General features: G+C 49.6%; 1 protein-coding gene across 4 annotated transcripts; it reads left to right on the top strand.

Moving 5' to 3' along the window:
* Nucleotides 1-7,436: 7,436 nt before the first annotated feature.
* TEX35 (testis expressed 35) lies at nucleotides 7,437-16,093 on the top strand. Of its 4 annotated transcripts, XM_039881403.1 has the most exons (9): nucleotides 7,437-7,907; nucleotides 8,604-8,654; nucleotides 9,285-9,353; nucleotides 10,247-10,303; nucleotides 11,005-11,064; nucleotides 14,780-14,844; nucleotides 15,069-15,261; nucleotides 15,611-15,654; nucleotides 15,862-16,093. In XM_039881403.1, the coding sequence occupies exons 1-9, from the start codon at nucleotides 7,869-7,871 to the stop codon at nucleotides 15,920-15,922; spliced, it is 639 nt and encodes a 212-aa protein (XP_039737337.1). In that variant the 5' UTR covers nucleotides 7,437-7,868; the 3' UTR covers nucleotides 15,923-16,093. The 4 variants fall into 4 exon arrangements, with proteins under 4 accessions (XP_039737337.1, XP_039737336.1, XP_039737335.1 ...); XM_039881402.1 differs by lacking the exon at nucleotides 15,611-15,654 and having other exon boundaries at nucleotides 7,437-8,654; XM_039881401.1 differs by lacking the exons at nucleotides 7,437-7,907; nucleotides 8,604-8,654; nucleotides 15,611-15,654 and having other exon boundaries at nucleotides 8,782-9,353.
* The last annotated feature ends 5,842 nt before the right edge of the window (nucleotides 16,094-21,935 follow it).

Raw genomic sequence — 21,935 nt, 5'->3', positions numbered from 1 at the left:
ACTCGCCATTATTCTTCTCCGTGGATCCCACTCCCACCTGGCATCCTGTCCGGTCCCCAGTGATCTTGAATGCCGGGGCTGGGGTGCGAGTGGGGATGAGGGGATGGAGGACCATCCTGCTCCCCAGGACACACGTGTCGCTGAAGTCGTGTCCGGAAGCCTGGGCAAGAGAGAAGGAGCAGAGAGAAGGAAGCAGCGGCTTCCTCAGTGACCCAGGAGCAAACACTTGGTTTGCGTGAGCTGGGGACACAGAAGTCTTGTGAAACTCTGTAAGATCTGTTCCCATCTCCCCCACCCCACACACACCCCACCCTTAGGTACAGGCCTGCAGCTTTCACTTTCCCACGCCTCTGTAGACCTTTGCTCCCAGACCCACCAGCTCTGCATCCTCAAAGTCAGAGCTGCATTTCCCATGCTTGCTGTTGCGCTCAGACATGCTCTCAGCGGCCCTGGGCGCAGGCGGGCACTGGCGGGTACAGGTGGGCGCAGGCGGGCACCGGCGGGTACAGGTGGGCGCAGGCGGGCACAGGCGGGCGCAGGCGGGCCTTCTTCTAGTTCTCCTGCAGAGTGAGTGGCTAACAACGGGCTGCTTTTCGTGAGAGATGTGTGCTGTGGCCGCAGAGCCCTAGCCAAGTACCAATCCCACGGGCGGTCGGCACATACTTGCTGAAGAAATGAATCATTTGCTGTTGATGGCTTTATGGATGTGGACGTGACCTGTTGAAGGCCCTGGTGCCTCTTGGGGCCGTTTCTGCTGAGGGAATGTTCTGGAAAGCTAGGCTCTGAGTTCCTGCACGGCTGGAATCAGGGGCCTCCCCAGCAAGGGCCCGCATCTGCGGGCTCTCCTCCAGGCTCCTGCATCAGAGGGGAACAGGCGGAGTCCCCACATCTGAGCTGTGCCTGAGGCCTCACGTGGACTTATTATTTTTTTTAACCCCAATTTTACAAATGTCAAGTAGGGAAAGCTGCCATGGGCTGGTGAGGACAGTCCTCACCTCCACTCCCTATGCAAGAGAGGTGACAGGTCCTTGTCCCTGGAGGATGCACTTGGGGACCGAAGTGCCTGTAGCCAGGCTGCCGAGGTTCAATTCACAGCTCCCGACCTGGCTCCGTGACTACAGAAAATGGAAGCTCTGAGTTAAACAGTTGCTTCACCTATAAAATGGGAATAATGGTAGTGCCTACCTCTCAGGGTAGTTGTGTAGATTAAATAAACACATCTAGAATGCTTGGTTAAGACACTAGCTACTTATGACAGTGATTTCCCATAGCCCTGTAGGTGAAGTGGACCCTTGACTCTAGTTCAACCTGTAGGGAAGAAGACTGGCCGGGTCACCAGATAATCACTGAACCAGAGAATCCAAGTCCCCAAGCCCAGAGCCTCTCTCCAGAGTGACCAAAGCCCCTCCCTAGCAATGGGACACCCCAATGTCGCTATGCCCGAGCCATCCCACCCTTCCACATGAAATGCTGGAGCTGGGGTTTGTACTCTTGAGGGCAGGTCTGAGAATAAGCTTGGAAGGGGATCCAACACAGGGGACAGCCATGGTCAAGGGTTGCTCCAGGAAATGTGAAAAATAGGGTGTTCCCTCCTGGGAAAGGGGGGTCTGGAGGGAATGGACAGATACAGGCATACCTCATTGTACCGTGCTTTGCTTTATTGTGCTTAGCAGGTGTTGCGTTTTTGTTTTGTTTTGTTTTGTTTACAAATTGAAGGCAAGACCTTCCACCAGCAAAAAGATTACAACGTGCTTCAGTGCAGGGGTCTGGAAGCTGAGGGAGAGGGAAGGCAGGCACCGAGCTATATGCCGGAAGATGACGTGACAGATTGTGAAGGCAGGAGAGACAGGTCATGTGATGGTTGATTTTACGCATCAACTCGACTGGGCCTTGTGATGCCCAGATACTTGGTTAAACATTATTCTGGGTGTGTCTGTGAGGCCGTTTCTGGATGAGGTTAGCATCTGAGTGTGTAGGCTGAGCGAAGCAGACGGCCCTCCCAGTGTGGCTGGGCCCATCCAAACTGTTGAGGAACTGAGTAGATTGAATTCTTTCTCTCTGTCTGACAGTTTTAGAGCTGGGACATCAGTCTTCTGTGCTCAAACTGGACCTCACGCCATGGTTCTCCCGGTTCTCCAGGCTGCAGATGGCAGATATGGGACTTTTTAGCCTCCGTAATCACCTAAGCCAATTCCTTCAGATAAATCTACAGAGAGCGAGGCAGCTAGCTACTGTTCCTGTTGCTTCTGTCGTTTCTTTGGAGAATGCTAACACAGGTAACCAAGTGGAAGGCAAAATAGAAGGCAGGCAGAACGCCCGGGGTGCGGTCGGGGCGGTCTGGCAGGGAGCAGCAGCCGGGCGGCCAGGTAAGAGTCCCCAGTGGGGCCAGCGAGAGGAAGCTGATGGGCTTCAGGTCGGCGGCGCAGTCCCTTCCTGTGGACGCTGGGGCTTCCATTTTTCCGGTTTTCTGAGTCCTGAGAGGGAGGGAGATCTGCGTCTGAACACCGAGGCTTGTACATTTATGAATGTCCCATTACGGGCTCACCACGGAGATGCTGCGATTTTCGTCCCAGACCACAGCAATAAAATGGGTTGTAACCTTTTCACAGGTCGAGGGCCTTGCCTTTAATGTGTAAAAAAATGCAACATCCGTGAGGCGCAATAAAGCAAGGTATACCTGTATTTCCTGAGGCGGGAACCCACAGAACCTCTGGGAACAGGGTGTGTTACCTGCAGACACTTGGACGTGGCAAAATAATCAGCTTCACACACACACACCCCTCAGAGGACACCTTCTTGTTCTACGCTGCTAGAGGATGTGTAGATTTAAGTCCAGTCCAAACTGCCATATAGAGTGACAAGGCCAGGTAAAGGTGATCGTGGGCCAGATGGAGCAGGGAGAGCTGATTTGGTATGCAGCACACCTGCCTGGACGGGCTAGGCACTCTCTCTGCTGGAAGGAAGACCCGTCTGACATGCCGGAGACTGGTGCTCGTTCACCACCCAGGGCCCGGCCTGGGGGTGGCGGTCCGGCTGGTGAAAGGAGATAGTGTGACGTCTTCAGAGGCCCAGGCAGGTGTGGCATCGGGAAAGCCTGGCAGGTGGTAGGCGGCGTGGCCCTGCCTGGCTCCTGTGCTGGGGTTTAGAGAAGACGCTGGGGCTAGAGGAACCAGGATGCCAGGAAGCTCGCAAGGCCAGAAACGGGGTCTGGAAGAACATGGCAGAGAACCTGCTCTAAGAACTGGGCGGCACCCCCGCTTGGGGCGTCTCGGCCCCCTGGGCCTAGTTGACACATTGTGTCATTGTACTGTTACCCCTGTCAGCCCCACTGGCGATGATGCCTTACTTATCTGTGTGCCCCTGGTCCCTAGCGGAAGGCATGCACATAATAGGTGCTCAGTAAACATATCCTGATGAGCAGAGGACCTGACCTGGAGTTCCCCATGTGGTGTACCTGGACTCCTGGCTGAGAACTAGCCTGACCCCGAGCCTGGGTGAGGTGTGGGGCTGAGAACCAGGCAGGTACCAGGACTCACGGTTCTCTGGACTGGTTGTGATTGTCGTGGTTTTTAGAAGTACGAGGACACGGGAAGGGCATCGCGTTTGTTTAATCGATAATAGAGAAAAATAAACTAAAGCTTGTGTTTAGGGGGCTCAGCAAATAAATGTGGCTTACTTCAGTGTTGGATTCAGGGCTCAGTGCAAGTTGTCTCTCCCCAGGGAGTGATTTTTACATATGTTTTGCCACCCAGAGGAGTGATGTCACTTACACGTCCCTCCCCAGTTTTGAGTCAGAGCCCAGGGCCCCAGAGGGCTCCTCTGTCACGTGGCCTGGTGCCTGCAGGTGGAGAGGGAGGTCTGCAGACTGGGACCGCTGGGTGACAGGACCACTACCACAATCTCTGTCTCCAGTCCCAGCCCCTAGGCCATTTAGGTGGCAAAGACGTAGATCCCTAGCTCAGGCTCTAACTGTGCCGTTCACGTTTGCAGGGAGATTTAATCCCTGACCGCTGTGACCTTCTCTTTCTCTTCCTTCTGCTCTAAGAACAGAACAACGCTGAATTGGTTTTTGTTAGGGTGAAATAAGATAGAAGAGATGCATTAAGAAGGTGTGGCCGAGACTGGCCACCTGCTCCTTAGAACCGCTTCCTCTTGGGAGAACTCTGGCCACATGGTCCAGCCTCTCTGCAGTTAGGTGTGGCCTTGTGGTTGCATTTTAGCCAAGGAAGCGGGAGGGAGAGTGAGGCAGGCTGCTCCCCGGACTAACGCCAGACCCTCCCATGTGACCCTCCGTGAGCACCACGAAAAAATACAGTTGAACCTTGAACGACCTAGGGGTTAGGAATGTCGACCCCCGTGCAGTTTAAATCCACGTGTATCTTTTGACTCCCCCGCCCCCCAAAACGTGACTGCTAATAGCCTATTATTGACAAGAAGCCTTACCAATAACATAAACAGTCAATTCACAGATACGCTGTATGGCATATGTATTAGATAGTCTAATCTTGCAATAAGGAAAGCGAGAGAAAAGAAAATGCTATGAAGAAAATCGTAAGGAAGAAACAATGCACGTATAGTCTTGACTGAAAAAATCCACGTCTATGTGGACTGTGTAGTTCAAGGGTCAACTATGATTCCCCAATAAGGACCATCCGGAGAAGCTATGGCGTCCCTCAGTTTCGTCGCCTCAATGATAAACAGGGTTTGGAGGTGTCCAGAGGCGGAAAGGAGGCGATTAGGGCCTGGGATGGCAACTGGAGAGAGCCTTCGAGCACAGAGGCTGAGAGAACCAGGAGGGAAACCGTCATCCTCTGTTTGGCCTCCATCCAGAGAGAGAAGGGGTCACCAGCCAGGCGAGGCGTCCCCGGGAGCCATGTTGGCAGGAGCAGAGGAGCCTCTGATTGTTGGTGGCTCTTTATCTCCCGCAGCAGGCTGCTCTGCACCCGTTGGCTGTGGGAATAGCAACAGTTCCCCTGGGTCCTGGGAGGCCCTAGAAAACATGTCCTTGTCATGTGAACACACAGGAGAAAAAAGCCTGCAATCCTCACATTATACGTTCGCTCTGACTTTTCACTTATCCTTAGCTATATTGAATTAGCTGGAGATTTACAATTATGTGTTCAGAATATTATGTTTTGTTCCTGAAATAGAGGTACTGGAAGTTCCCACGATAGAAACTGGATGTAATTTTTCCTTAGAAGCAATATAATAGGATGATTCTAGCCAAGAACGGATACGCTATTTATAGAAATGATGAGAAATTGCATAGTAACCAGCATGTCGGTGACAGAAGATATCTACCCTGACACGGTGTAAAGCTTTGTGAGGTGTCTGTAAGTCACTCAAGTAGGACAATGCAGTAACCAATCTCATTAAATCTCTAAAAAATGTATGTGAGAGGTCCCCTGGGGTGAGGAGCCCAGAGCCCCACTGGCCGGGGGCGGCAGCAGACACTGCAGTATGCTGGCAGGTGTTGTCAGAGCAGATCATTTGGGTCATGTCAGTCCGAGGCTGATTGGAGACCACGGCCACCGGGATCTTGGGCACCTTGTGAAACAGTCTACCCTAATCCAAGGGCTTTAGAACACTGGGTCAACCCGTGGTCAAACAGGCCCCTATGCACAGATGACAGTCTTTTGTTCTCTGGGCCTAGATGTGTATAGTGGCTGAGCCTGGCCTTCACTGAAAGCTAAATCTTAGGATCACGAGAGGCCAAAATCAAAGGCCTCAGGCCATTTGTAACCCTCCTCTCCCCCCCACCAGCCTCTCCACACAATGTTGTCTTCACGAAACGGAAAACCAAGGACCCTCGTAAAGAGCCCTGGGACATCCAAATGACATCAACTTGGCGTGAAGAGACATGTGGCCGCTTCTTTCTCTCCGTCATGCACATCCCTTTTCCACCAAACTCCAGTGGGACGTCAGCGGGCTGTGTGCTCCTCGCCCCCATACCGATGGATTTTGCCGTGAAGGGGGGTGAGGAAAAGCACAGCTGGCGTTCCTCAGGGACGGCCTGTGGCTCGCAGAGAGCAAAGTTACACCACGGTGGCATCCAACAGCGCAGCATCAACCTCGTGCTTCTTGCGATCGCAAAATCCCAAAGGAGAAGAAAACAACGTGAGGCTCATTGATTCAGGTTCATCCAACAGATTTCCTCAGCCCTTCCAGAACATACTCACGACAACAGTTTGATTTACTTGGGAGCATGAATAGTAAATACTGTGAGAAGGCACAGGCCCGGAACTGTGGGGATTTTTTGTTAAATTTCTGTACAAATGATGACAATTACATATGTATAATTTATGAAGCAGTTTTACACTGAGACCTTGATCTCTTGTAGACACGATTTCCTGATCCATAGGCCAGTGGGATCATGGGATATGATTGGCTGCAAGGAGGCTCGATTGAACAAATGCTCAGCCTAGTGCAGGGCTGTGCTGCGGGCCCAGGAGGACCTCCAGCCAGCGTGAGCAGGAGACGGTGCCCTTTCCAGGGGCTGGGAACTGTGGACATGGAGTCGGTCATTTTCACTGGGGTTTCTTGCTCCAGCCTGTAGGATTTTTGGAAACCTGGGAAAAGTGTGTATGGGGTGTTGAAAGGAGCCTGGGAGGCCCCCCCCACTCCCTCCCCACCGCTCCCCAACTGAGCAGGGTGACAGACACAGATCAAGGGCCATCACCAGGTTGGGGCCACAAAACAACCGTCAAGGAAATGCATCAGAAACGATACAGGCAGCTCACGGGGCGGTCCCAGGGCTGACGGCCTCTGCAGGACAGACGCACAGGTGTACGGGGGGAGGGGGCGTGGGGGGAGTCATGACGGGCTGCGGCACGTATATCGGATACATATATCGGTTCCAGCACGCCTGTGCTAGCTGTCTTCACAATTTCCAAGTTGGCCTTTTCGGTATCAACTAGTAGTTGAAATGAGAGGGAAGAAGGAACTGGACTGCCCAGGAATAAGAGGAAAAGAGAACATTCGCATCTAATCTGGATTATGAAGGATTTTAGGTCCTGTAGGAGGCCATGCTTCTTTGACTCTCTAAGCATGAATTTAGTTACTCTCAGACTGGCCTTTTCTTTAGTATTCTCCCCCCACCCCCACCCCCAGGGGCTCCACCTTTAGCATGGTCCGCATGTGGCTTCTGGCCGCAACCCTCTTTCTTCCAGGATGATGGAAGAACCAGAAGAGATTGTGGGTATTGGGAAGAGGGCACAGGGCCAGCCATGCAGTCAGGCCAAGGAATCAGAAATCATCCTGCTCAGACTGGCGTTCCCACTCCCCGCCCCCACAACCCCCTGCTCCCTGTCCCAGTACATAAAACCCCAGGTTAGCATAGTGCATACGCCTTGATCCAGATAGACGTTAGGGCACCTCAACCCAAGACAGTGTCACACCAAGGGGAGAGTCCATCCGGGTCAGGAGAACATGGGAGAGGAAACTGTGGGCTTGGAGGGGTTAGCTGTTCCAGGCAGACGCCCTCTCCTCGTCAGTAGGTAGGCCTTCTGGGGCAGGAGCCAGCAGTCCTTGCTTCTCCTGAGGTGTGCCTTGTGCTTCGGCCATGACAGGCATGGTTCCTCAGGGAGAACTTTGCAGGACACTTCACCCATGTGGAAGGGAGACTCTGTGGCTTTGGACGCTGACCTGAGTTCCTCATCTCAGTAGCCAAGGCCCCCCAGGCTCAGAGCTGCGGTGACCCTGCCGGCCGGCATGTGGGCCCTGGGCATTGTGACCTCAGCTGTTCCGCACACCAAGAGGTGGTCATCCTGCCCTTGCCTTGGCCTGTAATCTGCATAGGACAGTGGCCTGGTCACAGGGGCCCATCGTGGGGAGGTTGGGAACTTGAGAACACTCTGGCCTCCTCCATCATGTCGGCCAAGAGGGCAGAACTGAAGAAAACAAACCTGGTAAAGGGGAGACGTAGCTGGACGCTGAGTAGAGATGCAGGGCGGGGAGCGGGGACATAGAGGGTGCCTTGATGAATCCTTGGCTTTCCTTTCTCTGTTCCGAGCACGGAGTGGCCTGTCAGGCTGGAAGTGGGGTGGGATTGATCGCTGGCCTTGGGGTGGGACGGGGAACACATAATGCCCCCTCTCCCTTGACCACTCCAGGAGCCGTGACCCCGTGCCAGGCCTGCGCCAAGCCCACATCTAAGGTGTACAATAACCTTATTATCTAAGGTGTACAATAACCTTATTATATAAATGTAATTTTCACCCCCATTTTACAGAAGAGGAAATGGAGGCTCAGAGAGGCTAAATAACTTGCCCAAGTTGACATGGCTCGTAGGAGGACAGCTGAGATTAGAACCTCAGCCTGTGCTCCTGAAGTAACACTGGCACAGGTTCCTTAGAGTGCGTGCCCGCCCAGGTACCCCGGCAGCGAGAGGCTGCCTGCCGGATGGGCATGCGGATGCCCCTAGCAGGTGTATAACAACGTAACAGAATTTGAGCTGTTTTGAATCAGAAGCTGGGGAATGTGCGGTCCTGAGCTCACACACAGTCGGACAGGCAGGGTTGGGTAGAGGGTTCTGCAAGGGCCAGGTGTCAGCCTCCCCAGGCCTGATGCCCGACAGGCCGAATCCCAACCTCCTCTCTCTACAGAACAAGAACTACAAGGCAGTTTGCCTGGAATTCAAGCCAGAACCCATCAAAGTAAGAAGCTATTTTGAGGCCACGATGATATCCAGGCCTGAGACTCGTGGGGAGGTGACCTGGAGTCAGGGGTCATTCGCTATGGCTGGTGGCCAAGACCTGTCCCAGGTGCTGGGGGTACATTGAGAGACAGATAAGCTCTCTAATCTCATAGAATGTCGCATTAGTAACTAATCAGATACATACATGAATAAGGAAAAATTCCGTAGGGTTACCTGCTATGCAGAGAATTAAACTAGGGAGACATGACTGGGGGGCTGCTGTAGACCAGGCGTCAGGAAAGGCCTTCATCTGAGCTGAGAGCCGAAGGACTAGGCTCCAGCCACTCAAAGCCTGAGCCGACACTGAGAGTGGTAGAAACGGCATGCACAGGGGCCCGAGGCGGGAATGAGCTTGGCTGTTCAGGGACAGAGAGCTGAGGCCCAGTGGGCCAGGAGGGGAGTGGGACAGGGCGAGCACAGAGAGAATAGAAGGATGGAGGAAACTGCTGTGCGGGTAGATGGGGCCACCAGCTCTCACCTGTTCGCTCTGGCCAGAAGGGAGGAACAGAAACTCAGGATGATCTCTCCTGCCTTACTGACCACACACCTGCAGTTTCCAATACTCTGTGTTTCTGGTTTCAATCAACAGACATATGACTATAAAAGAGTTAAACCAGAAGGGCCATTTACCAAACCAGGAGGGACAAGGGGGCTAAAGGTAGGCGTTCCTTGGGATCCAGGGGGCGGGGGTGGGGTCAGCCCAGTGAAGAGGTGGCGGGGGAGGGGCGGTGAGCTAAACAGCTTCCAAGGCAAGTATGGCTGTGCTTCAGCCCTGTGACTTCCTTCCCTCCAGTTCTTTTTGCTTGTTTTAACTAGTTTGAAACAGTTTCAGACTTATAGAAAAGTTTCCAAAAATGACACAATGAATTTGCCCAGATTCCCCAAACGTTGACATTTTCTCATGGTCCTCTCCCTCTCTCTCAATACATAGATATTCACACATACATCTATATATATTATATATATAATATATATATATATGGTTCTTGAACCATTTGAGAGCATGTTTCTCTCAAATTGCAGTGTATGTTGTCTACAGACAAGAACATTCTTACATAGCCACAGTACAATTATTAAAACATCAACATCAGGAAATTAATATTGATATAATACTCATCTATAGCCTTTATTCTAATTTCAACAATTATCACACTAATGCTTTTCATAACAAAAGAAAAAGCAGCTCTTTTGGTCTGGGATCCCGTCTAGGATTGCTCCCATCTGGGTTCCATAGGGCCAGTCCCCTTTTATTTGGGACAGTCCTTCCATCTTTGTCTTTTGGGACACTGACATTTTGGAGGATTCCAGATCATTTATTTTGGAGAATGACCCTCAATCTGAGTTGTTTGTGATTAGATTTAGGCTGTGCCTTTTTCGACAGTCACACCACAGAAGTACCAGGAGACACATGATGTCTGTATGTCCCGCTGACCTATCTTCTTGACAATACCCTTTCTTTCCTCCTTAATGAGAAGTATCTCTCTTTTCCTCTTCTGTCCAGGCCCCGGGATCTTTCCTTTACTCCTTCTCTTCCCTATTTTATTTCCTCAGAATGAACTCAGGGAGGTGAGGGAAGAGCTCAAGGAAAAGATGGAGGAGATAAAACAGGTAAGGGGGTGAGACTCTACAGGACGGGAAGGGAAAGCGTGGGTAGCTTCAAGGGAAATGCAGCGCCTGACTTTGGTGAAGGAGGCCAGGACCTGCACAGAAAAAGCCATCAATGAACTCAGACTGACTCCCCTCTTAAGTGCTGGGCAGCTGAGGATAGCTATTTCTTACTTGTTTGAAGCTTAAACCCAATTTTTGACAAGGACTCTCTGATGTCTTATGGATGAGGTTTGGGAGATATAGCTTTAGTGACAGAGTGAGAGGGGCTTACTGGAATTTGGGGACAGATAGGGGACAATTCCATTCTCCTTATTTGCCTTGCCTGAGCAAGCTGCAGAGCAAGACCTCTCTTCTTGTTTCCGTGATGGAACCACCTAGAACGTGCTTATGAAGAAAGAGAATGCTCAGCCAAGAGGTGGCACAGGTGCTATGGTCTGAGCTCCACATGGAAGCCCTGCACTGGCCTGATCTAAGTTGTGCCAAGGCTGGGCAGTGGTGATGACTTAGTGGTACATGCACCAAAGTCCCCTCATAGACTCCTTGGGAAGAACATGGCTCTATGGCTCTAACAGGCCATCATTAATTCATTCCCTGAGCTTTAACCAGCTCACTCCAGAGGGGCAGCTGCTGCCCTTTGCTTAAAATGCCCCAAAGATGACTCTACAGTCAATAACACGCTCTGTGCCTTTCTTCCTCAATAGATAAAAGACGTAATGGACAAGGATTTTGACAAACTCCAGGAATTTGTGGAGATTATGAAGGTAAGCATTTACCAAGTGCCTTCCACAGGCCGGTGCAACATTAGACTTTACAGAAGGAGATGCCAGAGCCTGCCCTGCAGGTGTTTGCAACTAGTAGGAGACCCAAACTCTGCTGCAAGAAAGAATTAAACGACAAGTACAAGCTAAATGATAACTGGATGTGAGTCAGTTAAGTGTTTGGAGACGTGAGTAGGGAGGGTGGGCTGGAGTAACCAGAAAAGCCTTTATAGAGAAAGGGAGTCTTAACGTGAGCCTCAAAGCCTGCATTGGAAGCTTCATGCAAATCTAACCAGAAGCCCATCAAGATTATTTCTGAACTCAACAATCACTAAGAAGATCATCTAGATTCTGGAATAGTGGTTCTCAGACTCTGGTGTGTTTCAGAAGCACCAGAAGCACGAATTAGTAAAGCAGAGCCCAGGTCCTTTAGGATGGGGCTTGCAACCTTGGATTTTTTTCATGTTCCCCAGGTGAAAGTTTGAGAACCACCAATGTAGAAGCATAATAGGCAAAAGAAGATATCTATAAATTTTTCAAGAGTTGTTACTACCCCTACCATACATTAGGACTAAACGTCCTAATAAAGCCACAGAAATCAAATTTAGGTGGTATAGCCCCAGAATAACCAGACAAGTGAATGAAAGCAGCCTTGATGAGCCTGGAACAGCCTCTCTGCCAAGAGCGTTCTGAGAATCACTTTTGAGGATCTCTAAAATTTGTACCCCGGGCCCTGGCCCAGGGGAACTGAATGCAAATCTCTCGGGTGGGGCGCACCTGTTAGTGACGCCAACGGTCCTTCCTGGGTGAGAACCAGGTCCTAGGCATTTTTGCAGCAGTTACTAACCTTGACTACAGGTTGGAGTCGCCTGGACTGTGGCTTTCTGCCCAGGCTGCCCGGTCAAAGTTACGATTACATCAGAACCCCTTGGAATGAGGTCCAGGGTCAGCAGTTTTTAAGATTTCCGGGTGATTCTATGTACATCCAAGGCTGGGAACCCCAGCTCTATAAAATTTAAAAATATGATAAAGATGATTTTTTAAATGTCAATGAGAAGGAAAGGATTATTTAATAATATTACCATTTCTTGAATATCTGATGAAAAAGCTTAATTCAGTTAACTCTGTGAACTGAAATATACAAGTGAATTTAAATAATAAAAACCAATGAGAAGAAAGAGTATATAAGTATTTATCCAGATGTTCTAAGCGTAAATACAATGGAAGAAATCACAAAGGATATATTGATATATTTGACAATATAAAAAATTTTGAAATGATAACAGAAAAGCATCATATACAGAGTTAAAAAGTAAAGCACAATTTTGGAGAAACAATTTTTCACAAATATGATAGACATAGATAAAAGGTTTTTATCTGTAACATAAAGCCCACACAAATCATTAAGAACCAAATATAAAAACGGGACAAAGGTAGGAACAGACAATCCACAGAAGAGAATATAACTAAAAAGCAATAAACATTAAAAGCGTTTACTTCCTGAGTAATCAAATAAGTGCAAATGAAAACAATAATTAGATAATTGCCGCATTCAAATAAGCAGTTTTAATTTATGACAATTATAGAACAAGGCAGGAATGCTCTTATACTGACAAGAGTACAAGTTTGTACAAAACTGAAAAGAAAGGAATTGGACTAGAGGTATCACAAAATATTAAACTCCCTGACTTATCAATTCCACTTCTCAGAATTTAACTTACAAGAATAATCAGAACCCCAGCATGATGTGCGGTGTGTGTGTGGTGTGTGTGTGTGTGTGTGTGTGTGTGTGTAAAGATGCTCATGACAGGGTTATTTATAATAGCAAAAATTTGGAAACAAACAGAATTTTTAAGAGGCGAATAGCCAAATAAACTATGGTTTATCGGTATAATGAAAATTAGGAACTTTAGAGACAGTGTTTAGAAAGAATGCTTATAATGAGAAGTAAAAAAGCAAGATACAAGTAATATATACAGGCCGATCTCAACTAAAAGAAAAGAAAGAGATAAGTAAATATATAGAAAAAGGACTAGAAAGAAATATACCAAAAGGTTAATAGTTATTTGCAGGTGATGATTATTTTTTCTTTTATATTCTTCTGTAGTACCCAAATTTTCTACATTAAAATGCAATCACGGTCAGTGTTTCGTTAGTGGAGAGGACTGGGTCTCCAAAGGCACAAAGGAGGCTATTTTGGGCAAAGGCACAGCTTGCGTGCAGCTGGGGAGCAGGATGAACATGCAGTGAGGAGATCAGTCATAAAAGTGGGATCATTTGGGAAACTTGTGAGAAACAAAATGGAAAGGGCACCGAGGCAGTGGTGATGAAGGCTTTTGAAAGACGGGCAGACAGGTCGGGACCTGGCTGTGTAAGCAATAAGAGGCCTCTGGAGACTTTCAACCAAAGAACATGCGAGAAGCAGCACTTCAGAAAGCTGAGCTGGCAGCTGTTTGCAAGGTGGCCTGGGGCCCCCCGGGGAGCAGGCAGGGGCTGCGTGGAGCAAAAATATCTGACGGGAAGCTGCAACCAGCTCAAGGTGAAGAAAGCTGGACCAGGTGTAGGAACAGAAGGAAAGGTACCTTTGAAAGATGCATTGAAGGAAAATTAGCATTCTTTGTGACCGATTCAACAACACAGAGAATGAAAAGAGGCACGCATCCACGATGACACCAGAGTTTTCATCTGTGCGATTAGAAGAAAGTGGTGACAATGACAAGGAGAGTTAGGAAACAGAACTAATTTAGAGGAGAAAATGAGGTCAGTTTGGGACATGAGTTTGAAGAGATGGTTAGACATGTAAGAGTATGGGACATTTTGACTTCAAGGATATTTTGACTCTATGGATGTTAATATTTAATTCAAAATTTATAGTAACATTTAAAAATGCTCTACAAGAAGGTATTTTTTGAAATCATCTCCACCCAGACAGTATCATTCTTTGATCAATTTCCTACCACAGTTCAGTAAATTGTTATCAAATCTTTCGTTTTTACTAAAATTATTTTTCTTGAAGCAAATTATTTTTCATTTACATTTTATAATGTTCGATCTAAACCTATTTTGTCCATAACAAATGTTACCCATGATAACATCTTAGAATTTCATTTGTGACCACTATTTTTTAATTTTCTCAGGTCAAATTTATAGATCTAAACTTTGCCAAGAAGATTTTACTATTCTTTCAATTCTTAGTAAATGATAAATGCAAAGTGTCATTAGAGCTACTATTAGTTTTATTTTGTGTTGACTATTTCTGCCAGGAATTGGGTAAAAGATGGAGCGAACATAAATACACAAGTTCTGTGTACGTGCTGGGGTCAAAACATTGGGGGCAGAGTATCTTGGGAGGAGGGGGTCACATGATTTCTTTTCTTGGTTCCATCACTTCATAGGCCTTGAACCAAGTCCGACAATGGTTTCATCCAAGTGTGAGCTCAGGTAAAACAGTTCCTGGCCTCTGACTCACCTGGAGACTTTGGACAAGCCCCTAATGATTGCACCTGTTGCTCAGCCTCGTCATAGAATGGGGGAGGGGAAAGGGGGTGGCAGCCTGTGTCATGTACGCTCCATAGGCCACCTCACGCAAAGCCAGTGAGGATTCTCGAGGAAGTAAGATGCCAAAGTGATCTCTGAGTTGTTTGCAGACAGAGGCAGGAGAAAGGGATTTCAAGGGCACTTCAAGATGGTGATTCTGGCTTTGAATTGTGTCTTGAAGGAAATGCAGAAGGATATGGATGAGAAGATGGATGTTTTAATAAATATACACAAGAACAGCAAGCTGTAAGTATAATCCGCACCCACCTCTACTCATCCCTAAAGAACCTCCCCCTTCACTTGGCTAAACATCCTCGGGGGTCAGAGGACCTCAGACTGCAAGGACCTGTCTTGGTTTCTCTTGCCCCAGTGGCTTGGAGTCAAGGCCTTCCACAGCCACCCATGCTATGGTTATCTCTTTGTCATGTTGGAAACTGTCCCCCCAACTCTGCCCCTCCCTGACTCCCCAGTCCCCTTAGAAGAGGAACAAAGGAGCATCAGGAACTCAGGCTGACAGGCAAGACTGGCACCGACCCACAGCTCCGGTTCAAGGAAATGGAGGGAGCTGATGGCGCATCGCTTAGTCTTCACAAGAAAATTTTGGCACCACAGAAACCAAAAAAAGACCCGCTGGATTCCCTTCATCAGTGTGGGACCCGCTATGTAAGTGAAGCCCTGCCTCTGCCCTGCTGAGGGCTGCGTTTCAGAAGCCCTTGGCTCCTGCTCCCCCACCTCCCTGGGCCTTCTCTGCTCCGGCACCTCTGGCTCTCTGGCGTGAGGGGCCTGGTCCCCACCTCCGCGGGCCCAGGAGGCCTCTGGAGTGTTGCCCTCTAGGCCTGGGGAGATCACTGAGTCATGACCAAGTAGGACTCACCCCTGGATATGCCTGTCCCCAAGAGCCACTGTATCGTTCTGTCCTTTCCTATAGCAAGACTTGACGAGGTGCCCAGCAGGCTGGCCATCTTGGACCAGGGAAAAATGATCTTTCTTGTGCCGTTTCTGTCCTCTACAGGAGAAATGTTTGTTGTGTGCCCTAAAGAACAACTACAATCAGGGGTAGGTAGACCCACAGGAGAAGTGCCGGGTCTCAGGCGGGTGCCCCATCAGCCCTAAGGCAGACCACACCCACTCGGTCCCAGAGCACATGGCACCAGGAAGGAGGACGTGGGTAGCTCAGCCTGGAGGCTCCACGGAGGGGAGGTCGCCTCGCCAGCAGCTGACCTGACCTTGCCTCGGCTTCCTGCCTTTCTCTCTGTCTAACAGGAAACTGCCACACCAGGCCTGGGCACCCTTATCACCCTTGGAATCTGGAGCTTCATTCTGATGTACCTGTGCTTCAGCCCCTACGTGACTGAGGACGTGCTTCCAACGTAGCCAGCAGCTCTGGATCATCCGCCCCCGTCCTTGGCCACACAGCAAAGGCTGTTGCCCTCCTCCACTCTGCCCTGCCCAAGGCCGCCCTCCTCCCAGATTAAAATCTTCATTTAAAATCAAAGGAGGTGTCACCGGTGTGAATATCAGCCCCAAACCTGAGTGTACAAAGAGTGTCACTCTTTTTTTATTCTAAACAGACATATTTCAGACTCCAACTCCTCTTCCTGCTCCTGGTGGATGAGTGGAAAATTCTGTCTTGGTCACCCTTGGGACCATCTCCCTCCCCGTGCCCACCGTCTCCCTCCACCCCACCTGGTTCTGCAAAGGTCCCAGGTTGGAGGAGAGGGGAGGCCCCGAGAATATCAGATGCCATTCCATGTGGTCACAGGAGACACCCCCACTGTCCTGGCCACCTGCTCCCTCCGTGTTCTTGGCTCCTGCACTGTGTGTGTTGGGGTGGGGGCAAGAGTCTTGGGCGATGTGGGGAACCCCCAGGCCCAGGGTCTCGCATGCATGGGGACCCAGTGCCCTGGCGCTCACAGGGAACTTGGTCCCCTTGGGCTCCGAGAATCCATCCTCCCTACCCACCGAAAGGAGACGTGTGTGCTTGTAGCCCCCAGTCTGCTAACGGAGGGATGAGGAGGCTTGGCTGATGGCTCGAAATGGGGGTAAGGAAAGATCCAGGGAAACGGGGTTTCAAGGAGCCGCCCTGCTTCGGGCGTGATTCTTCGGCTCCAGTTCGATGGAGAAGGAATTCATGGTATTTCACACTTCACTTCGCACCAGCTCTTATTTGCTTCATCTCTTTGCTCAGTCTGCCGCTTTGACTTCCAGTCAGTCTAGTAAATAATCGATCAAGTATTTAATGGCTACATAGTATCGAGCCGTGTGTCGGGTGCTTCAGATATACATTTAAAAACCAAACCAAAACCAAAACAAAACACAGGCCTTGCCCTCCAGGAACTTATAGTTTTAAGGGAGATGGTAAAGCTCTATATTAAAAATATGGACCACGTAGAAATGAGGACGATAACCATAAGCGTGTGAAGAAAGCAGAAATGTTTAGGGATGGGGCAAAGGAGAAGAGTGGGGGTAGCCCTGCGTGAGTGTCCCCGTGGCACTGTACCAGATCGCCAGGCATTCAATGGTCCAAGAACACAAAACGGGTCTCCCTGGGCTAACGTCAGGGTGTCGGCAGGCCTGCGTTCCTGCCAGTGGCTCTTGGAGGATGTTTCTGTGCCTTTTTCAGCTTCCAGAGGCTGCCGGCATTTCTGCCCCTGGTCCTCTTCCCTCTCAGAGCCAGCAGTGGTCAGCCACGTCTTCCTCATTCTGCCTCACACCGACACAGGCTCTTCTGCCTCCTGCTTCCACTTTTAAGAACCCTTGTGATGACATCAGGCCCACCCGGATAATACGGGATCAAGGATTTTAAGGTCGGCTGGTGAGCACCTCGCTTCCCCTGTGCCACATGACATAACATCGTCACAGGTTCTGGAGATTAGGACGTGAACATCTTTGGGGGACGGTTATTCTGCCTGCCGCAGGGGACTCCCCAGACCCTGTCCCTTGACTGCCAAACCTCGAAACACTTGGGAACCCTTCAGTGTTCCGTTCTGTGCTGTGGTGGTTTTAAAACAGGCCCGCGAATTCTTTGATACTCTTTCTGGAGCAACCTCATCCCTCTCCTCTTGAGCGAGGGCTAGACGTAGTGACTTGCTTCTAACGACTAGAATGTGCCAGAAGTGACGGCGTGTTACTCCCAAGACTATGTCGGAAAGACATGGCGACTTCGCTCTTACTCTCCTCTTGGGCACTCATTCCAAAAAGCAATCCGATCGGGCAAGCTGGGTTGGATACCCACCTTGGTCTGATCGACTGGGTTCTGTAGCATAAAGAAGATGTGGGGGTTCAGGCCGAGCAGACAGCCTCCCACGAGGTTCTGCACACAGGACGGGAATAGCATCATTGACAGAAGAAACAAGTACAATTCCATTCCAAAGGAGGTGACATTGAGAGCTACAGAGAAAGCAGAAGCTCACCGGCAAAGCTGGCCCACGCGTAGTGTCAGCAGGAATGACGGGCTGTGGCTCCCCGAAGGTCCCTGCTCAAGGACAGATGCGACAGCTGTTTGACAGCCAGGCAGACCTGTCCCCTCAACACACGCCGTTGCCCTGTTGCCTCCAAGTTGGACGACGGAACTGGGGCATGGGGTAAGGGGGCTGGAGAAGGGTCAAGGACCAGACACTGTAGAGACCACGGCCACCAGTCCTTGGGGCTTGATGAGCACTGAAGGATCATTTGCACAAAGAAGACTCATCACGTCAGCTCATCCTAGCTGCTCTGGTTCCCTGAAGACCTTGTTTTAGTTCTTAAAACTGGCATCTGCTTAGGTTTAAAAACACATCGGGGGCAATCTGGCCACAAAATCAAGTCTCAAGAGCCTCATCAAGTCCCTCTCATCTCATGAAGCAATCTGAATACAGGACACCGTCACATATGTATATTTCCAGACATGATCTGGGATGGAAATCCAGACAGTCTGGAGACTTTTCTTGGGAGTCCCCACCCCTGTCCCAGCCTGCTTGGTCCTGGAGGGACCCAAGTAGGAGGATACCCCTACTGGCACCTTGGGACCCTTCAGGCATGTCCACAGTGTGGCCACAAGTCCTGGAAGGGGTCGAGAGGGAATCACCCACGGTGGACTGCAAAAGCTCAGGCAATGACCATTTCCTGAGCATCCACCAAAGGGCTGGGCTCTGCCCTCCGTGCCGAAGATGAAGACGAAGGCAACATAAACGCCACCTCTAGGCACAAGTTGCATGGACGGGGAGGGGACACATCTCTAAATGGCCAGGCGGCCAAGTCATTGCATACTTACAGAGTCGTGGAGAAGCAGGGGCCAGGCCAGCCAGGATAATGGGGGCTTCGTGGAGGTGAGGGAATGAGGTGAGCAAAGGCAAGGGTGTGGGGATGTGATGGGCACATTTGGGACCTTGGAGTTTAGGTTTACATATAGGGAGAGGGGAGAAAACGTCGGAAATCTAAGATCAGATCGGAAATGCAAGATCTTGAACCGTGGGTCGAGGAGTTTGGACGTGATACCATAAGTAGCAGGCACTGGGGAAGATTTTCGAGCCAGGGAGGGAGTTGGAGTGGAAAGTTGAGGGCCAAGTGCCGGGAATGGTGTGCACAGCGGGTTCCAGGTTGAAAAGAAACCCCTGGAGTCGAGGGAAGCGAGTCAGAAGTTGTTTAAACGGCTCAGGATCCCGATGCTGAGAGCCTGGATCCGGGTGTGTGGGGGAAACGGGATGCAGGAATGGACACTGGAAGTGTCCGAAAGACAGCTGGGGGCTGCAGGAGGGAGAGAGGAAACGTCACACCGGTCAGAACAGGGGACGTCAGCCACACATCCACATGCGTCAAGCGGCAGGGATCGTGAGCAATGAAAGAATCCTGTGTCGTCTCCGCCTCGAGGCAGCTGACATGGTCTTTCATCCTCAGCTCTTCCAGAAAAGGTGCTCAGATCGTTCAGAGATGTGTCATGGAGGACGTGATAGAGAACCCCGTGAGCTCGTGCTTTTTCTGTAGGTCTCAGGGTCACCTCATCAGAATGGATTTCTACTTAACCTTATGTCTTCTGCCAGTGACGCTCTCCCTGCCCTGTGTACAGAGCCCTTAGTGGGGGAGGGGGGCGTCTCCCCAACCTGGGCCCCGCGTCTCTGTGCGACAGGCCCCAGGTGATCAGACCAAGGTGGCTATCTCCCATCCAACTTGCCCGATCAGGTTTCTTTCCCCAGAAAATTGGAATCGGAATTTGGTGAGACTCAGTTGGCCCCCAGAACTGATTGTAATTAGAGAGGCATCTGCTACCATTGACCAAAGACGCAGAAAAAGCGGATCTGCAGAAAAAGAAACCCAGTTTGCAGGGAGAGACGAATGAAACGGGGATCTGGGAGAAGTAGCGACCCACACAGCCCCTGCCCAGCCCCCAGGCCATGGTGGTCTGCTGCCAGCCCAGCCTCAGCTGCATGAGGGCCCCTGGACTCTGACCGCAGTGCCCAGTTCTGTTTAAGCAGAGTGGCTTCCTGTTACCACTTGCACGAAGGCCCCACAGTTAGAAGAGACCTTGGAGATTGTCTGATCCAGTCTCTTCAATTCACAAAGGGATTCTGAGGCCCAGAGAGGTGCAGCGAGGTGCCCTCAGCCCCACAATCAATTTGCAGCAAAGCTAGAACCGGGAGCCCGGTCTTCCAACTCCTGGCCCAGGGCTCTCTGCTCCCTTCACTTGGTGGCTCTCTGGGGCCGGCAGTGCTTCCGGGGGAGGAGGCGACGCAGGAGCACAGACCTCCAGTCAGCTGCATCTGGATACAAGTCAGTGGTGTGGCCACAGGTAAGTCACTTCACCTCTCTGAGACTCAGCGTTTTCATCTGGAATATGGGGATAAAAACATCTAATTGACAGGGGGCTGGGAGGGTTAAATGAGAGTATATGCAGAGCAATTGAATTTTTTTAAAAAAAAAAATGCCATGACAACCAGGTCAGAATTGCCTTTCCTAGATTAAGAGGCCTTCCGTTCTCAATGTATTTCCTGACACCTTGACTAGCTCCAGTCATAGCCAAGTGTGCAATGACATGAATGATGATCCACTTTAATTTTAAAAAGCAAACAAATGACATAAAGCTGTCTCGAGAGGAAGAAGGCTGTGTATATTAAGAAACAAAACAATAGAAAAATACACAAACGGTGTTGGGGTTGGGATGCGGCATCTCATCTCGGTGTCCCAGTCCCACAGAGTAAAGTGCAGTTGGCTGTTGCCAGGCCGCCCACAGCGAACAGGGACTGCAGCCCCAGGACCCAACTCCAGCAAAACATAAGGATGAGTCATTAGGAGGCCAGGCTGTGCCAGGCCCTTGACAATGGGCTACCCATAGCACCTTCCTACTGGGGACTAACCCTGACTGGTTCCTGGGGCCCCTGGAGTCTCTGTACCCTCCCCGCTTCAGTATTTCAAAGGTGATTTACCCTCCTATTGTGTGGTCAAGGTGACCTTTTGGTTTTTCTCTTTATATTAAAACAAAACAAAACAAAACAAAACCAAGTCCCATCTCCAGAACTGAGATCTGTTAAACAGAGTATGAAAACCCAACCCCAACTGTCACAGTCAAGGATCCAGGAGGAGGAAAGGGGCCCTCAGCAAGCGATGGAGCAGCCTTTCATGGTGGGGGGGCATCTTTAATATTGATGTCAGCTTTTAAAAGTGGTGACAGAGAAGGGTTTTTTGTTTTTTGTTTTTTTAATGGGTGATGGCTTTGCAGGAAAATGAGCAGCTCTGGTATCAATCTACTTAGTACAGTATTTGAGAGGGGCAATTTGATGATACATGTATCAGATGACTGAAAAGAGAGGGGAAAATTACAGATGAGTGCCAAGGTTTTACTGCAGATACTCCTTGTGGAGTCATGTATAATATATACTTAAAAATCAGAAACGACGTAAGTGGACGCTATTTGGCTAAATTATGGCACGCCCACAGAATGGAATGCTCCATGGCCGTTAAGAATAATATCTGTTGAAATATGCTGAATGAAATCAAGAGATTGTGATGATATAATGTTAAATGAAAGAAAGCAAATTACAGAGGAGTATTAGCGTATAATCCCATTCTTGCTAAAAATGTGTGTGCCTAGAGAGGCATGTATGAACCAAAAAGACTTAAAGAAATAAACACAAGAATAATAGCAGTGGTTTTCTCTGTGTAGTTGGATTATGACAGATTTTTCTGTCATTCTTTGTGCTTATCAATAATTTCTAGTGTTTCTACAATGAATCTGTATTATTTGTATAATAAAAAAAATACGTTTTTTTTTTTTAAAGGAAGAGATAGATGGTCGAGGAAGTTACCCTTTAGAATGGAGACACAGGTAAGATATCCTAAAATCTTTTCTGATGGAAAGCACCTGA

This window comes from Pteropus medius, unplaced genomic scaffold, assembly GCF_902729225.1.
Source record: "Pteropus medius unplaced genomic scaffold, Ma_sr-lr_union100, whole genome shotgun sequence".
Classification (NCBI taxonomy): domain Eukaryota; kingdom Metazoa; phylum Chordata; class Mammalia; order Chiroptera; family Pteropodidae; genus Pteropus; species Pteropus medius.
This window is presented reverse-complemented; position numbering and strand designations above follow the sequence as displayed.